Consider the following 22,307-nt stretch of genomic DNA (forward strand, 5'->3'; position numbering starts at 1 on the left):
AGATGTGACGCTCTGACAGCCTGAACACTCTGTAAACAGAATGAGAGCTTCTATCCAAACTACTTCAGCCTTTACCGCACTCATTGTCACACCCCAGACTGTCATGTCTTCGCTTGAGCACAATTTGTCAGCCACCTTGTCCTCCTGCTCATTCCCTAAGCTGAATGAAGGACGGAGCCACCAGCCCCCACTGGGCCCAGCCCCAGCGGCAGCCTGTCGACAGGAATCCCAAATCAAGCACCTTCGAGAATCCGCCCCCTCATTCGAAGCCCCATTTTGTCAGGGAGCAATTTTGGAGCAGAACCCGAGTTCACTTCAACATTTAACCTGACAAATCTCTGCAGCTCATGTTTCAGCCGATACGGCTACTTTAGCCGTTTGATAGACGGGCCTATTTTCCCTGGTAATAGCCGCGGTAATCCCTCCAATCAGACACGAGCACTGGCTCACAATAGAAACACAGGGTCAATAATGTAAATCCCCAGGCCCGCGCTGCCTGGACGCCCTGAACGCTTCAAAGTCCTTTCTCGCCAGCAGGATATGATTCCACAGAACCTTCTGCAATAGAGCATGTAGAAAAGGAAAAACTAGCTATGAAAAGTGAGTTTTAGGCTGTTATCTGGGAGCTGAGGCGAGATCCACTTCAAAGCGGAATGCTCTGGGAGATCCACTGCTCATGACACAAAGGAACACAATTACCGCCTTGCGCCTAATGATTTTCGCTACGCTTCTGCTACAATCTTCTCCTTTTTTCTGTATTTTTGCTCGCAAACAATATGTAATTTAACAGGTTTTGAAAATCTGGGTCAATTTCAATATAAATAAACCAGCATCAGTCTGAATCCGGCCTCTGTTCTTTTTTATCGGCTTCTGAGAGGGAATATTTTATCCGAAGCGATTTCGCATGGCTTGGAATTTCACGCTTCAGCCCCTTACACAGCTGCATGTGCTCATTGGGATGATTTAGATTCCGAACGTCATTTGGGGGGGTACAAACAGCAGACCCCCCCACCCCCCCCCCCGGGACTGCAACCTGGCAACTCTTGGTTAGAAGTCTTTAACTACTGCTGTACGTTCTACCCTCTAATTACGTCCCACTCCTTGCTGAAGAAGGATTATAAGCCTCTTCTGTCACTGTGCACCAGCTTAGCTGTCACAAGATTATATTCAGATGAAAGAAAATGTAACAGTATGGAAATCACTGGAAATGGCAAAGTGATCAATAGATTATCTAGGTTTGGCTAAGCCTACCTCCTAACCCTATAGTTTTTCAAAATCTGATGGGGGGGGGGGGGTTGAGAGAGAAACTAATCGGACTTTATGAGGCTTATAAACTGATATCTTGATCTTCGGAATCTTCAAAGCACCGTGACCTCTGACCCTAGGGCAGTTTCCTGACAACCGTGCCATATTTCCAGATAACACTAACAAACTGCCGACCTTTCTTTTTTAAATGTTACTGTCTCTCTACCCTCAGTCTTCACAAACCAGGTGCACCTCTATTCTGAGGGAGCCCCCATTTGCCCCCCACCTACCCCTCACAGAGTGCCCCATCCTGTAGCTGGCTGACGGTCGCTTGGTGGTGCCCCCCATCCCTTCCCAAAAGCTGCTACACTGTGCAGTCTTGCACTCCCAGCTGTCTCCTGCCAGCCTACTTAACAATAACATGTTAAATGAGGCCCCTTTAAGTGCCCTAATGGAGGCAGAGCACAAAGGAGAGCAAAGCTGGCAGCCAGTGAAACAAACAAACACTGGATCGTGAAACTATCGCCCTCAACACCAAGGCATTCGTGAAAGGCAATGCTTTGCCAATTTACTTTTTCCATCAGTATCACTAGTTTAGACTCACATTCTGCGGTAAGGGTGTTTGTCCATAGTGACATTTACAGTCGTGATGTGCAACATATTTCGTCAACTGCATCTTGCGGCAGTAAAAAAAAAAAACAATTAAGATTGACATTTAACATGAAAAGATTCTCTTGATTTTCTGAAATTCAAGGAATAACAAATGAAACAAATGAAAATGGAAAAATCTCAGCTATGTCATTGAAATTCTTATCATGACACTATGGCAGAAGTGAGAAGGTTGGAGAAGGTTGTGACAGGTACTTGGATTAATCGGTGACCAAGACATGTGTGTATTGCTATTTATAATGACACCATGCCTCTGCTCTGGTCAGAGAGGATTACAGTCTGAAATAGCAGGGGAGGGAAAAGAATCAAAGCCTGAATGATGAAAATTTCTGATGTGTAACTGTGATTTCTTGAGATGAAGACGGCTGTTTGATATGGTGAGGAACAGCAATCTTCTTCAGAACATTTAGCATTGTGAAACAATTGCTTTTTATCAGTTTTCTACCACAAGTGAAACAAACAGAAAGAATGAATCAATTTTTTATTAGACATATCACACCTCATACTTCTAATGGGTTCTTTTAGTTTTGAAAAGAATAGCAAAACTCCATAAGATGGCAGGCAGAGATCTGTCTCACACATGTAAACAAAAGATCTTAATTTAGTCTTCACTATACAACAAAGGACAAACCTCAGACACACAGAGGTTTCTCGATGGTGTAATTTAGTAAGCAAAAGCCTTCTCTGATGTCTAAGATATCAGACTCAGGAAGCAGTTGCTAACTCCACCAACCTCATTCGATTATTGTTCCAAGCTCCAAAGAAATTGCAGGGTTTACTTGAATGTCGCCCACTCTCTTGCCAACATCGGTGCATTTTACAGCGTTCACACATTTCCAAAGGGGGCCCTGCCGTCATTGCGAGACTCCCTCGCCTGGCGCTAAACGCGAGTGCCTTTTTATTGCAGTCTGAAACTTTATTGCTACTGGGAAACCTCAAACTCACTGTTATAGCCAAACGGCTCGTGTGCTTCAGGCTCAAAATTACCAGGAAACTGCCCTGTGAACCCTGACCTTTGACCTGCCCTGGTCTTTAAAGCTGTAACTCTAAAGTTTCGAGGACAGCCTGGGCTCCGTTCTTTCCCTTGTGTCGTCTGTCAGTAACAGGCGTCACAGCTGCTGTTCCATGAGGCCTATCAACATGGAATTAATAAATCCATAGATCATTTCCATGCCATTCTTGTGAAGAATGGCTATGAAACACAAGAAAGAAAATATGTAGTCTTATTTAACAAAGGCGTATAAAGGAGTTAAGCATGTAACTCCACCAGTTGAATACTCACTACTAACAATATGGTTAGGCTTGAAGCTGAAGTTATCATAAACTCACCAGCTAGTTTTGACCATGTCAACATGGCATCAGTCCCTACAAGCATTAGATCGCATTTCCATTTGAACGCCTGAAACAAGAGTCTCACTCTATAGACATGTTAAGTTCTGATCAAGGTCAAGCATGCATGACTGAAGTAGGCTATTAAGTGAGCATTACTCAGCAATATCATCCATGACTCCAGAATAAAGTCACTGGAATTTACTGGAATAAAGTTGGAGTTGGATCTGCCTACCTATCAAATAAACAAGCTCATACATAACTGTTAATTTCCTGTGATGAGAATATTTTTTTCTTTTGTTCATTAACCCTCTGGGGTCTAGGGGTAGGGAACACACTTTCACTGACTGGGGCATGGTCACACATTTCTTTAAATATCATAAACTTAATTCATGGCAAATAAATTATTTCTTATATTTGTTTTGGCATTACACTCTTAATTTTAATGTCAATTGTAAATATGTCAGATTTATGTGAAGTTTGTAATTTGACATCAAAGTATAGACATTGCAAAATGCAGTTTGGAACACTTGCAGAAACATTATAAAAGTACATAGTAAGCAATGGTAGCAGTTTGTTTTGATCCCAGATATCTGATCACCAAAGTCTTGGCTACATGAAGATGACTAAATGGTGTAGCAACATTCACTTGGATAAAAAAATAAGAAAAACCAAACTCATGTCACTATTTCTGGTCTCCTTTCATTGAATATGTAGCAACTTTCATGTGTATGCATGAGCCATTCACACCTGGCCACACCCCCCCATGGCCCTGATGGGGTTGTATCTGGATCGCGTTTCACTTTTGCATTGTTCATCAAATTACCATACAAATGCGATTTGAATACGTGGAAATACGGCTATTTAGAATGCGACTAGCGATCTTCAGGTGAGGGCAGCACTACACGCCCCCGATGCAGGTAAAACAAAGAAAGGTGACAAGGTCTACTTTTTTGCCGATTTAGCCTCATTTAAAAAACTTTAATACTTCTGACAATGGACGTTTTGAAAAAAACACAAATTACAGATTTAGTCAGTGTTTTTTTCATGATTCTATGTAAAGAGTTATAAACTGAAATAGACGCGAAAAATACGCTGCATCGCCGACAATGCACTCGACCCCAGAGGGTTAATATATACTCAGTGGCCACTTTATTAGATTCACCTAGCTATTACCCAAGCTGGAACATTTTAATCCTGATGTCTGCTGAAACGTGAAGATTTACCTGAAAAACACTTTTTTACAGGTAAGACATCCTGTTAGATTAAACTTTACTTCCACAGTTGGTCAAATCCTATTTCCTCATACGAACCGCTTTTTCTTTCTCTACTAAGTAGAGAAAGTACAGTGTCTATTGTGAAGTCCTCATGTTCACCTTTAGCTGCTATTCCCTCTACACTTTTCAGAGATGTCTTTGACACTATTGGCTTTAGTGTGCTATTCAGGCTTAATGCCTGTCTTTTGTCACGTACTGTACTGCTTTAACTCTTACCTTAGCGAGCAAACCTTCTCTGTAAATACTGGAATTTTTCATTGCACTACTGCTCCCAGTGGGGTTCCTCAGGGGTCCATTCTGGGCCCTGTCCTATTGTGTATCTATATGCTCTGACTTGATAACATATTTCACAGTCACAGAATGTCATTCCATTGCTGATGATACTCAAGATTTACCTTGAAACCACATGACCCCTGCTTCCTGATGTATTTATTTGCCTGTCTGAAAGACATGAAAGTCTGGAAGGCTCAAAATGATCTTCAGATAAGTAGGAATTCGACTGAAATTATTTTACCGAGACCACCGAATGACATTAGCTCTGTTTCTCAGAGGCTGGGTTAACCCTTCACCTATGTAAACGTCATGCCACTCATCTTGGTGTAATTTTTTCACAGCAAACTTAGATTTGATCAGGCTTCTATCATCTCAGAAATATTTCAAAAGTTTAATTATTTCTATTCCTTCTAGACCTTGAAAAAGTCATTCATGTCCTGATCTCACTCCATTACTGTCATTCTTTCTACACAGGAGTCAGTAAGCCATTGTATTGTGCCTACAGTTAGTCCAGAATGCCGCAGAAAGGCTACTGACCCTGACGAAAAAGAGGAACCACATAACACCAGTCTTGGCTTTGTTACACTGGCTTCCAATTTCAGTTTAAAATTCTATCAATTATTTTTAAATTGGCAAACAGGTTGCCCCCTTCCCGTGTCACCGATTTGCTCCATCATCACGCTTTTCCCAGGTAGCTGAGGTCATCTGAGAAACTCTGACTAATTGTTCCATGAGCCTCACTAATGCTGAAGTGTGACCTTTTCAGTATAGGCACCTAATCTTTGGAACAACCTCCCTTTTAACATCAGGTCCTCCCCCTCAATTATGCTTTTAAATCTAGACTGAAAACCCACTTGCTCATACTGGCATTCAGTCCAGATTAACAATATATTTTTTATTGTCTAATGTTTTCAGTTTTTCCTTCTCTCTCCTCTATGGAGTTGTCTTTGGACTGGCATTATTATTGTGTAGCTATGCTTTATATTTGTACTGTTTTACTTATTATTTGTAAATAAACTTTGGTTTATGTGCTTTATAAATAAAAATGTACTTCCTCTTCTTACTTACTTACCGAGTAGAACCCACTTTTATCTCCAAGTGTAGATGCCTTTCCGTACACCATTGTTGTGCTGAGCTGTTATTTCTGACCTTCATGTTAGCTTTAAGAAGTCTGGCCATTCTTCCTTAATTCTTCTGTTTCATAAATGAGGTGTTTTTCAGAAACAGAGGTGCCCCTGACTGACGAAGGATTCTTGATCATCACATTATTATCTGTAAACTTTAGTAGTAGTACGTCAAAATCTCAGGAGCTCTTTCTGAGATGTTGGAGTCAACACATCACACCACGTTCAAGGCCAGGCAAATCAGCTGTTCCATTGCTTAGTCAATTGAACTGAACCTTCTAACCCTGATTGCCACGCAGGGTTATAATTTAACTAAACAAGCAGGTATACCTAATATACTGGCCACTCAGTATATTAGACTTAATTAAGGCCGTATATCATTGGCCAATACCTTCTACTTCTATGGGTTGTGTATGGTCTCTGGCCTGTGATCAGCCATAACAATTGCTCGCTCTACGACTCGCTTTGCGATCAGTCAGTCGCACAGTTTAAACCCAGTGAGCCGGAATGAAAACCCACCAAGAGCTTGCCATTCAGGACCGGCCCTGCAGAGCATCGGGCTGGTTCCTGCCCCGTATCGTTCCCTATTTTTTAGTCCACTTCGCGATTCTTGCCAGCATGCATGAACCTGGCTTGGTGAATTGCAAGGAGATGGGAGTGAGATGGACATTGGCCTTTATTCCCAGCCCTGTGTTGAGCGGGCATGCCGCCGGGCACAGGAAGGGTGACATTGGCATACAGCCAGCAGAGCCAGCCGATTCCACTTGCCAGCAGCACCGAGGTTAAGGGGACTGGCAGCCTGCTGGAAGACATTCAAGGTTTCCAACAAGTTGCTTAGCAAGCAGTTTTGTGTACACTATTCAGTGATACCCGGCCTACAATTAATAATTAGAAACTGCTACGACAGTGTCTGATGTTTGTATAGTCAACGTTACGGCAGATGTTTTCTTGATGGTTCAAGGCCTTAACCTGAACACCAGCTGCTGCTTGCAGGAACATTCGGGCCATTGGAGTGGCTTTAATAAAAAAGAGAAACTGGCTCACAGATCACCTTCAAGACTAGAGTAAGTAGTTAGAACATGAATAGATGGATGGATGGGTGGATGGATGGGCAAGAGAAACCAAGCAGACATCCTCTGGAAGCATCCTCCCAGCCTGCTTACAGATCAATAAGGCTGCGCTGAGAATGCCTTTGCTTTCACGCCGGAGCTGGATTTAGCGGCAGGGAGCTGCGTTTAGCGGAGGCTTCCTCAAAGGAGCAGGCTGTCGCGCTTCTCCTTCCCGCTCAGTGCCTCTCCTCAGCCGAGGGGGACCCATTCCTGTGCGGCCGAGCGGAACCGCAGTGTGTAATTAGGGGCCAGGATAGCGTGAGAGGCTGCAGAGCAGAGCACGCCACGGGAGCCTGGGAGCCGACTGCCAGCCAGCCCGCCGGCCGCCCCCTGCCGCCCTGCCCCCTGCCGCCCTGCCCCCGCCCTCGCCTGCCAGACGTGGCGTCCTCGCGGACTGCGCCCCTTAATGGACATCTGAGAACTAACAGGGAACTACAGCAGCTACAAAGGGCAGGTGGTTAGCGAAATTGGACTCGCACATGGATTAACATCTCCGAAAGTTCACACGCTTTCTGTTGTTCCTTTTAATAAGACACTCAAATTGACCCCTATAAAAAATACCCTGATATGCAAAACTTAACTGGGAAGTAGAGAGAATGTTACCTGGTCCTTCAAGGCAGAGTGTCTGTAATAATTTGGGCTGGGATGATGGTATTTTGAGGAATTCTGAGGAGTGGGTAAGTAGAATGCCATCGACAGAAACACAGTCAAGGATATCAGAACACTTCTCTTAATGACATACATTTTCGTGTCCACCCTTGGACTATTGTGATAAAATTAAGAAAAGTCTATTTTTATACAAATTGATTTTTTTATGTTTTAACTTCTCTTATAACAATTGTACTCGTACACTGCAGATAGATGGTTGAGCAATTACAATATCATAAATAAAGAAATGGGATCACCAGCTCAATTAGAGGTGGACATTTCAGGTCCAGAAAGTAAAAATCCAGATCAAGATTTTTTTTTTAACCAACCAGTTGAGTATAAAGAGTGATAGTCACAGAGTACTCCATTGGTTGGTTAAAACAAAACCTTGGTCTGGATTGTTACTTTCTGTACCTGAAATCTCTACCTCAGGTCTCAGTTGGCCAAAGGTTAGCTGAAGCTCTGGGATCATTTCAAGATATTCAGATGCAGACCGCAGGTTGGACTTAACGTAACAAGGCAAAGGTATAAACAGCCTCCAAGCTACTACCATTCGCAGGAACTCTGAGCGCTGCCTCACGCCCAGCTGAGAGACCAGCGGAAGCCATCGGACATGACCCAAGCTGAACCCAGGAGGTTTAGGTATACAGTACGACACAGGGAGTTTAAATAGCAGCCGGTGATTTGCGGTGTACAATAGTGTGTACGTAGCTCCTCAAAGCTATCTGTAATCTTGGAGTTTGTATTACTTCCATAAATCTGTCCATACTGTGCCATTATTATCACCACAAATGGTCAGGCAGGGCGTCTTGTAGTTTCCTCCCTTCAAGTGATGAATTTCATACCAAAGACAATGCAGATGTCACCTTTGAATATTTCTTTGCTGCTTTTTGGCCTACAGATCACACTGTGGGCACTTGTTGCACATTGGCATGCAGCTAAGCAAGTCTAGCTCATTAGGAGTGACATTAATTATAAGTAATTAATTTTATCATCCATTATGAATGAAGTGGCTTAAAGCCACGGTCATTTTGCCTGGGATTTGTTCTTAAGATCAGGTCAATCCCGTTTAGTTAAGATGATGTGGATTAACGTTATTCATAGTGGACCTCCTTAACCATGATCTGTTAAGATGAAAAACCACTGCTGGAGAATGCATCTGTCAGAATAGCAGGATAAGGTCAGTGCTGTGTATTTTAGTTTGTTGTGTTTGTATATAAATGCCCATAGTGTGCCATGGACTGGCATTAGATGTATGTAATTTAATAGTGCTGCACTATTTAAGGGCACATATCTTACTCCCCCTGACAATTCACACCCATGGTCTAATTAACATACCCCACACTATATTTATGTACATGGAATTACACTGAAGCACTTCACTCATACGACTCATTGCTGTATATAATCTTGGGATGGCAGCCAGAGAGGTTTGTCTGAGGTCTGTCAGACCGTACCTCCTCCCATAGGAGCGATACTGTGCCTCGAGTCCCTGGCTTTCCGGGTTATTGGGTGCATGCAGTAGACTGAGGGGGTCATGTGACTCATGGGGGCAGGGCTTGTTTGGGGCCCAGGGGCTGACCATAATCTCCCAAGCTGGTCACCCAACAACCCAAAAACCACACGCTGGCCTCCTCGGAGAACACCGCGTACATTTGTTTATTTTATTTTTTGTTCACAAATCAAATGTCAGGATGAGGATGAAAATATTGTGTACTTTCCGTGACCAGTTTTGCACCATTCTATGAAGCCATCAGGAAATGAGTCGCTTGCTGGAACATTCCTTCCTGACAGCATCATTAAATATGAGAAACCGAGCGCAGAGCACTTTTTTATCAAGGTGCAGGGACGGCTCCCCCTTGGTCAGGAGTGTCACCTGGATGTTAGCCCAGTCATCCCCCTGCTCTCCCTGCCATTCCCCGCTCTCCCTGCCGTTTCCCGCTCTCCCGACCTTTCCTCGCTCTCCCGGCCGTTCCCCGCTCTCCCAGCCTTTCCCCGCTCTCCCTGCCATTCCCCGCTCTCCCTGCCGTTCCCCGCTCTCCCGGCCGTTCCCCGCTCTCCCTGCCGTTCCCCGCTCTCCCTGCCATTCCCCGCTCTCCCTGCCGTTTCCCGCTCTCCCGGTCTTTCCCCGCTCTCCTGGCCGTTCCCCACTCTCCCAGCCTTTCCTCGCTCTTCCAGCTCCAGTGTAATCCAGAAGATGGGCCTTTTCCATGTACAGCTGCCAGCTTTTTCTGATGGGGCTCCCTGGGTCTGTTTCTATGGTTGACAGGCCCTTCATGGGATTCCTGATGTTGGAAAGGCCACCCCCCCCCACTTCTTGCCGCTGTCACAGCAGGCCATGGTATGTCTCAGCTGGAAGTCCAGGTGGGCCCTCTGAATGAGGCTGGCCTTAGCGCAGCGGCTGCCTCAGATCCCCTTTTGCTTGGGTCTCTCAATTAGAAACCCCCAGCTGTGAGGGTAATTGGGTCCAAAAAGGTGAAGATGTGCTGGCCGGGCAACTGAGGACGTGCTCCTACAGCCCAATTAAACAGAGAGACAGAGCAACGCTCATACACTCAAAACGCCCAAGTAAGTAGATTCTTTTACACGAAGCAAGATGTAAAAAGACCAAATGCTTTCCCTGATTGTACCAAGGAACATAAGGCCTTCCTGAGCAGTCAGCTCGTTAGCCAGGTCATGGACGACGCCATGGCCTCTTTTCATCCTTAAAGTCACTGAGCAAACACTCTGGCTTCCTGAGCTTCCCGCCCCAAAGACGTGACTTCAAAGAATTTGTCTTTCGCTTTCAACCACCCTTAAACAATCAATTATTTCAAGAAGCTGAAAACCTGGTTTATTAAAGCTTTGGGGGATGTAACTCCGATTCAGTTTTGCTGAAAAAGAAAGTACCAATCTACATTTTTTTATTACAATTTTCCAGGGACGACAGACCGACGGCCAGGAAACCAGCCAAATTCAAGGTCTGATTAAACACTTCACAGGGAAAACAGCCACGTCCCCAAAGAGATGATCATCTGTTGGTCAGCTGAAGACTCCCACCAGCAAAGAGAATGCACCATTGTGCCATGGATACTTGAACACTAGTCATGAGTCTGAACTATGCTACGTCAGCAGGGGTTTACTGTAGTCTATAGGTAGCTCCAGGGAGTAGGAGCCTTATACAAACTCCTATAGTGTCTATATACTTTCCCATCATGTCTATTTTTCCCCAAACAAACAGAGTTTAACGTTTCATATTCTTGTCTTTAGCGTCATTTCATAAGCATATACATGTAGTTCACAACTTATCATTAAAATGCATGTGTTGTGATATTATGATACACAACTTAACTTCAAGCAAAGGGGGCAAGTTCATGTTAAACCACAGCGGGGGGGGAGTCTCTGAATAGAGGAAAGATGAGATCACGTTATAATTTGTTCACCTGCATTTCATCAGTTTTTGGTTTAGACCAGTGTTTCCCAATCCGGTCCTCAGAGACCCACAGACAGTCCATGTTTTTGCTTCCTCTCAGATCCCTGATATCCCTGCCAGACTCTCCACATTTTTGCTCTCTCCCAGCTCCCAGTACAGCAAAAACGTGGACTGTCTGCTGGTCCCTGAGGATCGGGTTGGGAAACACTGGTTTAGACCATCAGCCAAGCAACACACTGACTCTTATGCCAATAAGGGTTCAGCTGAGACATCTAGGAGATGTATCACTGTATCACTCTGTTATCAGAATCACTGTTGTCTATCCTCTTTAGCCCCATTAAGAGGGCGATGATGGGATACGTGGGAGGACCTGGCCAATGAGCTGGGTTTAGGGGAGACGGATTTTGCGGCCCAGGGCTGCATAAGTGGAAAGGATCTTTTGTTTCATAATCTCAGCTCAAATCAAACTTTGAACACCGTCAGCAAAATCTTGAAGTCAATCCGATATCTAATATGTAGCCAATGAAGAGAGGCTGCATAGGGGTAATGTGATAATGTCTCGGCGTCCTAATTAATCTACTGATTCTGGGTCAGTTTGGTGCCCCCTAGTCACATGACGGGAGGTCAGCGATTAGGGGCGTACAGGGACTCCTGAGTGGTCGTCTTGATTTAATTAAACGGGCCATTGGCCCCAGGATCTGTTCCAATACTAGTGTTGACATGGACTCAAATGACGACATGGACGTTAGTGCAAGGCCGCCACTGAATACGCGAATAAGCTCACACATAAATACATTGAATAATTAATCTCCTGGCCCCTGTGGGGAACCAATTGCATAAGTGGAGCTTATTGGATATTACAAGGATTATAAGGGTTTCTCATCTAGAGCGTCGTGTCTTTTTATAAATTTTCTGTTTAAACACAGGAAATGATAAGATGGGCACTACTGATGAAGCATTTTCAGCACTGTAACATGACCATTATTTTTAATAATCTCGGCTAGTTGAAGGGTAGTGGAATACTGTCCAATGAATTACAGGCAGGCAAATTAATTGGTGAAATCGCCCCAAGTGCAACTGAGGGACAACATGTTCTGTGCTGCAGAAGGTTACTTGAAAAAAATCAGGAAGCCATCTTGTTCTTAACATTGTATAAAGACCAGTGTTTTTGTGTGTGTGTGTGTGTGTGTGTGTGTGTGTGTGTTTGTGGAGGGGGGAAGCTCGGCTAGGTTTTCAGTACCAAAAGCACACCCTGCCCCACAAAGAATGACTGCCAACGACTGACACTTACTGAAACAGCAAGATACTTTCAGTACAGAAGTGCTTCAAATGGCTTTCAGTTTCCATTCAACTTGAAGCATCTGTCACACTGACTAAAACAGACCTCTGCCATGTACAGACAACACCCAAGACTTCGGCTACTGGCTCATTAGTTCAAGCCATTGTGTGAATTTGTGTGAGTTTAAATTCATTTGCTTGAGATACAAACATGCCCTGGTTCTTGTATCTTTGAGATTCTGGAACAGAAGAGGCCCCCTTTTGTTGAGGTTGTCCCCTTGATAAGGGGCCTGCTGATGTCCTGACGTGGAGGCTTGGGATGGGTGCAGCTCCACTGACAGCCAGCCTTTGCTGGCCTCAGATGACCCCCGTTTCACTTTCTGCCCGGTCACGCACACGTCACCCTCTCTGAAGCACGGAGTTGAGTTGGGGGAGGGTCCGGGTGAATGAGGAATGCTGCATATGAGCAGGCTAGGAGCCTCAGATATGGCCTGCAAACGGGAACCCCCGTAAGGACAGGATTAGGGCAAATTCCAGCGCAATCTTTCTAGCTCAAATCCCGAGAGTTAATCAGCATGTTGAAGGCAAGCCGTGTGGAATTAAACATAAAACTCACACACCCTGTTACTCTGACTAACCTTTAGCTCTAACTAGGCATAATCCTGACCTTAGAGAGGTTATAGAAGCCATCTTTTCTTACGACGCAAGGAAACACCCTAGATATATAATTTAGACACCAGCTGACCTAACTGCGCAGTCTGCACGTCTGTGCATACATTTGTCCTCCACCTGTATCATTTCATTATTAGGCACATTACACCTTATTAGGTGGCATCTCTGTCAGATGGGACATCATCTAAGAGTACATCTGATAACGAGGGGGGGAAAGCTTGGCCCCCCTAGCCTGACATTAAACCTGCCCTTCCCAGCCTTGGGTTAATCCTTTGTCTGTAGCCCACGTGTCTCCTTTGGCTTAATGCAATTACGAGCCTTTAGAGGACGTTATAAAGAAGAGGCGGAGTCACCCTGACTGGCCATGGTCGCCGTTCTCCTAGCGGAAAGTAAACGTCCAAACTCCTCAACATCAGCACTTCTGGCAGCTTGTGTAACGGGAAATCCAGGGCTTAGCCTCTGCTAGGCAGTCTTTCAGCACGCAATCAGTGTGCTGGAAATCATATCAGTTCATATTAAGTATGCGCAGATAAAGGCTGAGCTTTCACATATTGTGGTCATCCCTGTTGCTTGACGTCTCTAGTGTGCTGGATCTTGGTATCCATCCATTCATCCATCCATCCATTCAACCATCCATCCATTCAACCATCCATTTTCTATATCCGCTTATGTGGGAAAATTATAATATGTTAAATCGTATTTTTTCCCATGGTTCAAATTCCACCAGCCAAGCTCTACGGGGTTCCTGATGAATTCCTAACGGACTGTGAATAATTTGCTAATGGACTGCTAACGGTTAAGTTGTTTGAATGGGGGGAGTGATGATGCATATTTAGAAAAATCATCTTGTAACCCCTCGCAATTATTTGGCAACAACCCAGAGGGTAATAAAACAACGATTTTGAAACCGAAAATCTACAGAAGCCCGTCCCCCTGACCCTCTCCTGACAGAGGGGTTGTCTGTCCCCCAGCATCTGGCTCCAGGTCTACACAGTTTGAGATCCACTGTTGTATACGGATGAGAAGTCCAGTGTCACAGCCATGTGCCGAGTTGTTGAAACGTTGGATATCCCAAACAATGATTAACAAACAATGAACAAGGCTGCATTGTTGCCCCCTAGCGGCCAGTTTCGACTTCCTGTGTCAGGAATGCATTGCAGCACCAGGTTCTAGGTGTCTCCCCATTAATGGGGTGGGAGGGGGGGGGGGTCCACAGAGAGATCCATGAAAATACAGATTAGTTTTAATCGAAGCTGTACGACACGGCAAGTCCCTGGCTCATAGGTGTGGTACTTGCACACCTGCTAGCTGTGACCTCCTGCCTGCTCTCGTTCCCACTCGTTCACAATCCCAGTGCCAGGGGATTATATAAAGCGCTTTTTTGGGGTATAGCGGCCCACTGCTTGCTGCCAGCGGCGCCATGACCAGAGCCAGCTTTCACGGGCTGGCTGAAATTCGAGGAGATTAACCTCAGCGGGGCGGCCTCTGGAAAAGCTCACTGTCCCTCTGAAGGAACACGCAGTACCAGAGCACCCCTTCATGCCGGGCCTTGACCTCTAACCCTTTCCTTTATCGAGTGCTCCTTTGTCAGTTTCACGTTAGCTGAGGGTCGTGTGGGTCGGACTTCATGATGTTCGGCTCACGGTGGAGGAGCAAACCTACAACGAATTTCGGTCTTGGCCAGTCATGCGGCGGCATTTTACTGGAAGAATTCCAGTTAGATAACTGGAAAGGTCCAACAGCAGAACTCAAATCCTGAAAACCTTCAGATTTTATAGCTCGGTGTTCTCAACCACCACCATCCCCCCACTGGCCTCGATCCTGGCTCCTTGCCAAGGCAAACCGCTGTGAAAGGCTTGCCCTGACCCCCCTCCCCCCACAGAAGGCATTAGAGATTGCAATTTCTTAAGGACAGGGCGACTTACACAAAATAAAAAAAACAGAAGGTGACCTCGCCACTCAGGGTGACCTCCTCGTCACGTCTCCTGGGATGTCATGTTCTCCCACTAGGATAATTATTGAAAAAGCTGTAATTACTACATTTGGACAGGTAACAAACTAATGCTATAACTAATGATTCCCTGTGAGAAACATATTTTACTGTCTAGTTTAAAAAAAAAAAAACAATAACATATATTGAAGCCATGTGATTTATTTTCAGTGTGTCGCAACGGGTGGGTGGGCGTCTCTGTACCTTAGCATTTTGTCAAACACAGAATAAAAATGATGCAAGTAAATTCTAAACCCAAATGTCGCTTGTTTACTGCTCACCCCGGTCCACCAGGGACAAGAACAGCCTTCATGTCTACTCGGCATTCCCTGAAATCTGTGACTTTCAGACATTTTTACACACATTTACACACATATTTCTGCACAAAGGAGGCCTTGGCTCCTATTTTTTAAAAGTGTGACTCAATTGCCTGTTTCAGAAGAGCTCAGAGAGTCATTTTCTGTTTTTATCCATGTTTTTGTAATTCCTTGACAAAAAAATCCACTGTAGAGGATTTTTGTGACAGTTTGTATAAAAATAATAACAAGTCATGATTGGCTGGTTGGTCTCATGAGTGAACAAGCAGCTTGAAGCTGGACCCACTGATAGCAACGCAGAGCAGAAGGTAAAGGACGCTTGGTCTGGAGCCCCAGCCTGCAGAGTGGGGCTCCTGTGTGAGACATCCCCCTAAAACTTCAGAGAGATTTCTTGTCCCTGCTCTTTGCTCCCTCAGCTAATGGCCAGGAGCCATGACAGATCCATCAGCTTTGCACAGAAGCAGCCATCTGGAAGGGAGTCAGGCCAACGCCAGGCTGGAAGGCAAACCCGGCTTTTAAACACCGCCTTTCTACAACAAGGTCCCCCCCAGCCGGCGCTGATTAAATGCGACGCAAGCGGCCCGTGGGCCAGGCGGGACTGCGGCTGATTCTTGCACGCTTGCTAGGAAAAAGCAGGCCGCACATTTTTTGCTGTAACTGCTTTTCGGCGTGGAATGACGCAGAGATGCGCTAATTCAAAGGGGATGACGTACCACTGTTTACAAAATACTCCCAAGTTTCTGCGATGGTATCCAAGGTTACTCTGAACGTCCTTTTTGTCCACCTTCTCTCTGCCTGAGCTGCCTCCGTGCTATGGCAACAGCGAGCTCTAACAGAGACACTGAGCAGCTTAATCTCACACTGATCCTCTAACACAATCAGACACTCCAGGCCCCTTGCTTCACCTCGTTAAGGTTCTGAAACACCAACATGTCTTACAATATTTAGAGAAACTTCATTTGTAGAGGATTTGTGTGGAACTATAATTAATAAGCTATATAATAAATTATTTCAGATGGGAATGTAGATGAACATTTGGTTGCACTGAGATTTAGAGTCAAACCTGATTTTTGGTTTTCTAAATGCACCATGTTTTTATGGGGTGTCTTTTAATACAGAATTAATTTTAACTGGCATTGACATGAGCTACGGCAAAATCGCTGCAGTTACCAGTGAGCAGCACTCCCAGTGTACCGGCTGTTAACATAAACAGGCAGGAATTTGTCACATTATGCTCCGCTGCCCCTGAATCATCTCCCACCGACCATTTTAAGGGACGTTAAAAAGGCTCCACAAATGGGTTCATTCACTGGCCTTCTTTGACTTTCGTCATGTTAATGGCTGCCGTCTGGGCCAATTGTCAGCTGCGGGGTAATTTACAGCCACCACCTTCGCTAAGGACACCACATCGTTTCTGCAGTGAGACTTCAAGCTGCACATTTCACATACTATCTCTTTTATAATTAAACTGTATTTTGTTCCAAACACTACATTGCGTTATTAATATTACTGTATTAGCTGTTCAACCAAAACTTCATTATTTTCACCTACTAAACACATAGAGCCCAGCTTTAAACAAGCCACAAAACTGACCAATAACAGGCCCTTGTGGCTAACCCAGCTAGTCAGAAGCGTTACCTTAGGCCTGCCAAACTACGCAGTATCTCATGAATAATCACTTCCCAGTGTGTTTCCTTAGGTTTCCTGCTATTCTCTTGACAGTAACCTCGATTTCCTCTCCCCCAGACCGATAGCTGAGTTTCTACTGGCCTGTTCTGATCCGCAGGCTGACGCAAAAATCCGGCCGTCTGCACTGGGAACCAGAGATGACAGATTTTGTCTGGGTTTAAATTTAGCGAAGCCAACTGGGTCTTAGGCAGTGTTTATACCCTGTTTCTCGCTATTAATAGCTACACAGTGTCGGCCTATACATTTAAAACACAAATGGAGGCTGCAGAAATGATTGTATCCTACCTAAAAATGCTGAAATACAGGCAGTGCAATTATCTGAACTGAACTTTTCAGGCTTCCTTTGGAGAAATTCTCTAAAACCCATCCTCACAATCCGACATTCTGCTTGACAATGACCTTGAGCACAGCTGGTGTGGCAGATGACTTGGGCTCCATCCAGGATCTCCCAACACGGATGAGGAAGACAGGAGGAGAACAAGCCTCACCTGGGGCAGCGGGTACTTCTGTCAGGCCGCCGGCTACGATAAGGGCCTCGAGGATCTTCGCATGATGCTCTGGGTTCACAGCGGCGCTGCCGAAAATGGAAGAGCACGAGATAAGGGGGGAGCCGTCATTCTGACAGAGGAGCCGGGCTGGACACCCAGGCTCCAAAATGTAGTCTAACAAAACTGCAGGGAAACGTATAAGTCAAACGCACAGGGTTTTATCAAAGACTTAAAAATGAGACTTTCTCAGTGTCCTTTTTCAGTGGGAGGCCTGCTCCCATAAACCACAGTTAAACTGCGTCCTGCACGCTGCCATGCTCAGGATGGCTTTCAGATACCAGAGCAGATAGATGTATATTTCCACATCTGTCTCCATTGCTTTTGGCACAAAGTCAAAATTATATAATGACATATTTACACACACCACTGCATGGTAAGTGACCCATGCTGGTACATAATAGCATGTTAGCTCTGCACATGTTAAGGATAATAACACATTAATACAAATTTCAGGGCACTATCGATGGGATGGAATACAGTGCCAATGTTTTAAGCAATTCTCACAACGGTGTTATGACATCACAGACATTAAGTAAATTAAAGGGTTCTAATACTAAAATTAATATTCATTAGCTACTGAAGTACTGGAACATATAAATAAATAGTTCCCTAACAACCGAGACAGCAATTTTGAGTGTAATGATAAATTGGTGTTGAGTACTTAAATTTAATTAATTATCTGTTTTGGCTACTTTCGTTTTCTCTGTGGCAGCTAATTTGCTGTGTGCCATATTGTGTTTGGTTTTCAAGATCAGTTGTTATTTACCTGGAATGAGAATGTTTGAACAGGGCTTCAGCATAGGCCTGGGCCAACATCCTGGGGCTCGCCTGGCATCGTGCCCTACTCTGAGCAGCTCGACACAGGTGCCCAGTCACGTGTAGCAGGAGCTGGTAATTGGTCTGCGGAATGCTGGGCGACTCAAGGATTTTCTTCAGCCGCTGACCGCACTCCTCCAAGCTGTGAATCTCTAAAAGACACATGAGGAACAGGGCCTTAAAAGGAACAGAGCACAACACACAAGTGCTGACAGAAAGGACCGCTATGGACCACAGAAGAATTCTTGGAAGAAGAGCCTGTCACAAAATAGCAAACCAACCGTAGCAAAATGAGATCCTGTCTAGAACTGGCCGCTACCACAAAACACTTAAAAAATAAAAAGAATTTTAGTTTAGTTCATATTGTCCTGAAAAGAACAATAATTCTGTTCTTCTTCTTCTAAGAAGAAGTCAGACACATTTTGCATGTACAGGCCGGTACTATGTCAGCAAAGCACACTTAAATATAGCATACAATCCACACCAAAGCATGAAGGTGGCCATGGACAGCTTCCCTTTAAGTGAAAGAGCGAATGTTTTTGGGGTCAGAGGTCACAGGACAGCAGGGGAACCGACATGCTGAATGGCGGCTGGCTGCCAGCCAGGCTGACCTCAGTCTCGGTGTCCTTACAGAAGGTACCCACTGAAATAGCTTTACAGGGGGCAGCAGGTGTCCGAGTCTCAGCGGTAAGAGGATAGTGGAGGATCTAGGATTATAATGCTTACCTCAAACAATGAAGAGCCAAAACAATTAGCTTAGCAAATGGCAAGTGATGGGCGGCCCTCGAATTAGGGCAGGTCTTTGTGGCACAGGACGGAGATTTCTCAGATTATCAAAGGTTTCTCTGTGAAAGCCCACTGATGCTAGTGACTTGGTGCCCTTTTAAAGGCCGTGGTTAGACAGAGTCCACGTCAGCTTTGGTTGAACTCTATCTCTCTGGCTCCACACAGCTCATGACCCATGGCGACATGCCAGGGAACAGACAGCGGCCTATTCATTTACACATCATGTCAAGCGGCATAAGCATCAAATACGCCACGGTAGGCGTCTAGCTTGGCTTCGCACGGCTAAGCAGGCGCAGGAACAGGCTGGCATTTGCAGAGCATTGAAATAACCGACAAATCCTCCTGCATTGTGGTAGTTACAACAGAAATATGGTAGCATCTTCACACTAAAGATCCATGATATGCGATCTGTGGAAGAACAAGCATGTCAGTGCAATTAATGGTTAAATTCACAGCCCAGGTTATGACTCATAATAATATCCCATGTTTTCACACAAGGGTTAACATAATTAATGAAAAATGTTATGATGAAACCTTCATTCATAATCTCGAATTCAGGATCCAGCTGAATGGTATCCATAGATAAATAGATACCAAACTAAGTTTTACCCAAATCTGGATCACACCAAGAGACAAGGCAGGTTACCTTGGGCCATGTAGATCATCTCACTATAAACCACATCTGGGACCACCGGTGATGAAAGGTTCCTTAAGCTTCGCCTCAGGGTGTCCTCCAGATCAGGGAGCCCACGCTGGTCCAGAGTCGAGGGGCAGTCTGCAATGGCATCGCGGGGTGAGTTTGGGAAGAATCTGCAGGCCCTAAACCAACAACCTGAAACTGGACAATTCACAGATTCTGACGATGTGGGAAGTTGCACTGAAAAATTTTGATGATTGTGGCAGTATCTCCTTCCTCTACCAGACACACCAAACATGCTTTATCCTTTTAATACAGCTATTACAGATGAGTAGAGGGGCTCATCCTGCAACCTGGCCCCTCCCCCAAAATATCCATGGCCTCCCACACAGGTAAACTACATGAAGCATTCCATTCTGCCAAGCCTTTAAGTGTTCATCCTCAACATACATACTGTATAATCGCTCACTTCATAAAGCACCAAATGAGTCTATGCATGAAAACAGACACACAGTCACCACACAGCAGACGAACACCTCATTCAGCACAAAAAGACATTTGCTGTGGTCCAAACCACCTTTTTGCAATATTTTTGGATTTTACAAGTATTCAAGACAGGCTGCAAGACAGCTTCTAAAATTCAGAGACAAAAGCCTTTCACTGGGAACACATCAAAAGCACCAGATGAACACAATAGACAGTATTATTGGCTCCACAGACCCAAAGACCGCACAACTGCGAGTTAAAATGTAGAGAGTACCAGACTGTTGACTATGAAAGAGAGCCAGAGGAAATGGCCGAGGGGGTCTTCCTGCAGGGGGGTAGAGGGGTGCTGTGCCAGGACAAGCCATTTCCCAGATATGCCATGCAGGAGTCCACTCACACCCCTGATTTCCCATCTGAGGTTGGCGACATGCAGGAGGTCCCCATGACTCACCCAGATTCTCCCTGTACGACACACACGTGTGCCATGGCAAAATGTGCCCTGTGCAGGCAGTTATCTTTGCAACTGACCCCACCCCCCATCATGACCCCCCCTTCACTCGACACGCTCCAATTTTCCTGCTCCTTTCAGTTTCCTTCCTGCCTACACAGACATCAGACCCCTAGAGAGAGATGTTAATGACATTGATTCAACCCTGATTAGCTCACTTGATGGTCCGGGAGTCAAGTGATACAGTCATTACACGGAGACGGTACCCTCTTCCCGGCCATCGCAATCACTCTTCAGCCGGCCTGACTGACCCTCCGTCTTCAGGCCACAGCTGTAGACTAAGAACATAAGCTTATGCTAAGAACATAAGAACATCCTGCTCATTACGATATTTGCCCAGAAAGGCGAAAAGTTCCCGCATCTACCACACTAACAGGAAGTAAGTTTCAAGCCCCCTTTGTGCAACAAAATACGTTTCTTGATTTTTGATACAAATGGAAGCCGTACTTCCAGAGACTGAAACAAGCCCCCTGCGTCTGTCACTGTGTAGAGCACCAAGTCATCATGAAGCTGCCCCCTTACCCCACCCCTAACAAAACTAGATGCCAGGAAGCTTGTGAACCGGCTTTGGGCTCTACACACCGGGTGAGGCACAAATCACTACTCCTCTTTGGGTATTATTGGTGACTTTTCTTGAAATCTCATTTCTTGAGAAAACCATGAATCACGAGAGACAATAAGCATGTCCTTGCATTCCCAGCCTGCTTCAGTATGCAGCATTACCCTGGACTGGCATGGGCAGTTGATAAAACGGATGAATTTGTCAAGCAAATTATATGAATTGGCTCAAAGAGATAGCGGCAAAGAACCAGGGGGGGGGGGGGGGGGGGGGGGGTGTGTGGAGCTCAGTTAAAACTATTACATGATTTTGGTGCATATACAAAAAAAATTGGATTGAGACAAATTTGACCGCTACACATGTCAGTGTCTGCTGAGATTATAAATGATATGTTATTAGATGGCAGTATGAATGACCTGCCGGTTAGTCGTCCGAAGCGATTAGCTGGAGTCATGCTAATTGAGTTGACCCCTCCAGTCGCACTTGACGTATTGCCCTTGAGGAAACACAAGGGCCCCCTGACCACAAAATATGCAAACAGATTGGGGTGTTTGGCCTGCGCACACATTACGCAATTGAACCATTCGTTGTTTATGTCCGTGTCCGTCTCCAATCACGCCTCGACTCATCGACACGATAAAACGGCAGCATTGGTTCCTCTGCTCCTCACCTCCCGCTTAATCTGTTCATCCAATCAACAAATATGAATCCTCAATTTTTTTAATCTGCCTCCAGAAGGAGCTGCCATCCATTATCTCCTGGCATTGACTGAACACATATCATAGCCCACTTGATGCCTCATCAGCAATTCCTGACTGTCCTAACAAGGTTTGTCTCTCACTCTCCCCCTTTGTTCTCCGGGCTGCTCTGTCAAGCCGGAATGACCTGACCCATAGCTTCCTCGTAAACCATTTCACACACGTGTCAGTATGATT

The 22,307-nt window shown here is 45.2% G+C and overlaps 1 protein-coding gene across 2 annotated transcripts in view; it reads right to left on the reverse strand.

The window, feature by feature from the left end:
• LOC125716953 (phosphatidylinositol 3-kinase regulatory subunit gamma-like) overlaps positions 1 to 22,307 on the reverse strand; it is a 106,768-nt gene that overhangs the window by 33,149 nt on the left and 51,312 nt on the right. For both annotated transcript variants that reach the window (XM_048989832.1, XM_048989831.1), the window contains exons 3-5: positions 19,829 to 19,957; positions 18,347 to 18,548; positions 17,521 to 17,606 (exon numbers count right to left, since the gene is read on the reverse strand). In XM_048989832.1, the coding sequence (XP_048845789.1) occupies positions 17,521 to 17,606; positions 18,347 to 18,548; positions 19,829 to 19,957 (417 nt within the window). The remainder of the gene's footprint in view (positions 1 to 17,520; positions 17,607 to 18,346; positions 18,549 to 19,828; positions 19,958 to 22,307) is intronic.

The sequence above is a fragment of the Brienomyrus brachyistius genome, chromosome 21, assembly GCF_023856365.1.
Source record: "Brienomyrus brachyistius isolate T26 chromosome 21, BBRACH_0.4, whole genome shotgun sequence".
Lineage (NCBI taxonomy): Eukaryota > Metazoa > Chordata > Actinopteri > Osteoglossiformes > Mormyridae > Brienomyrus > Brienomyrus brachyistius.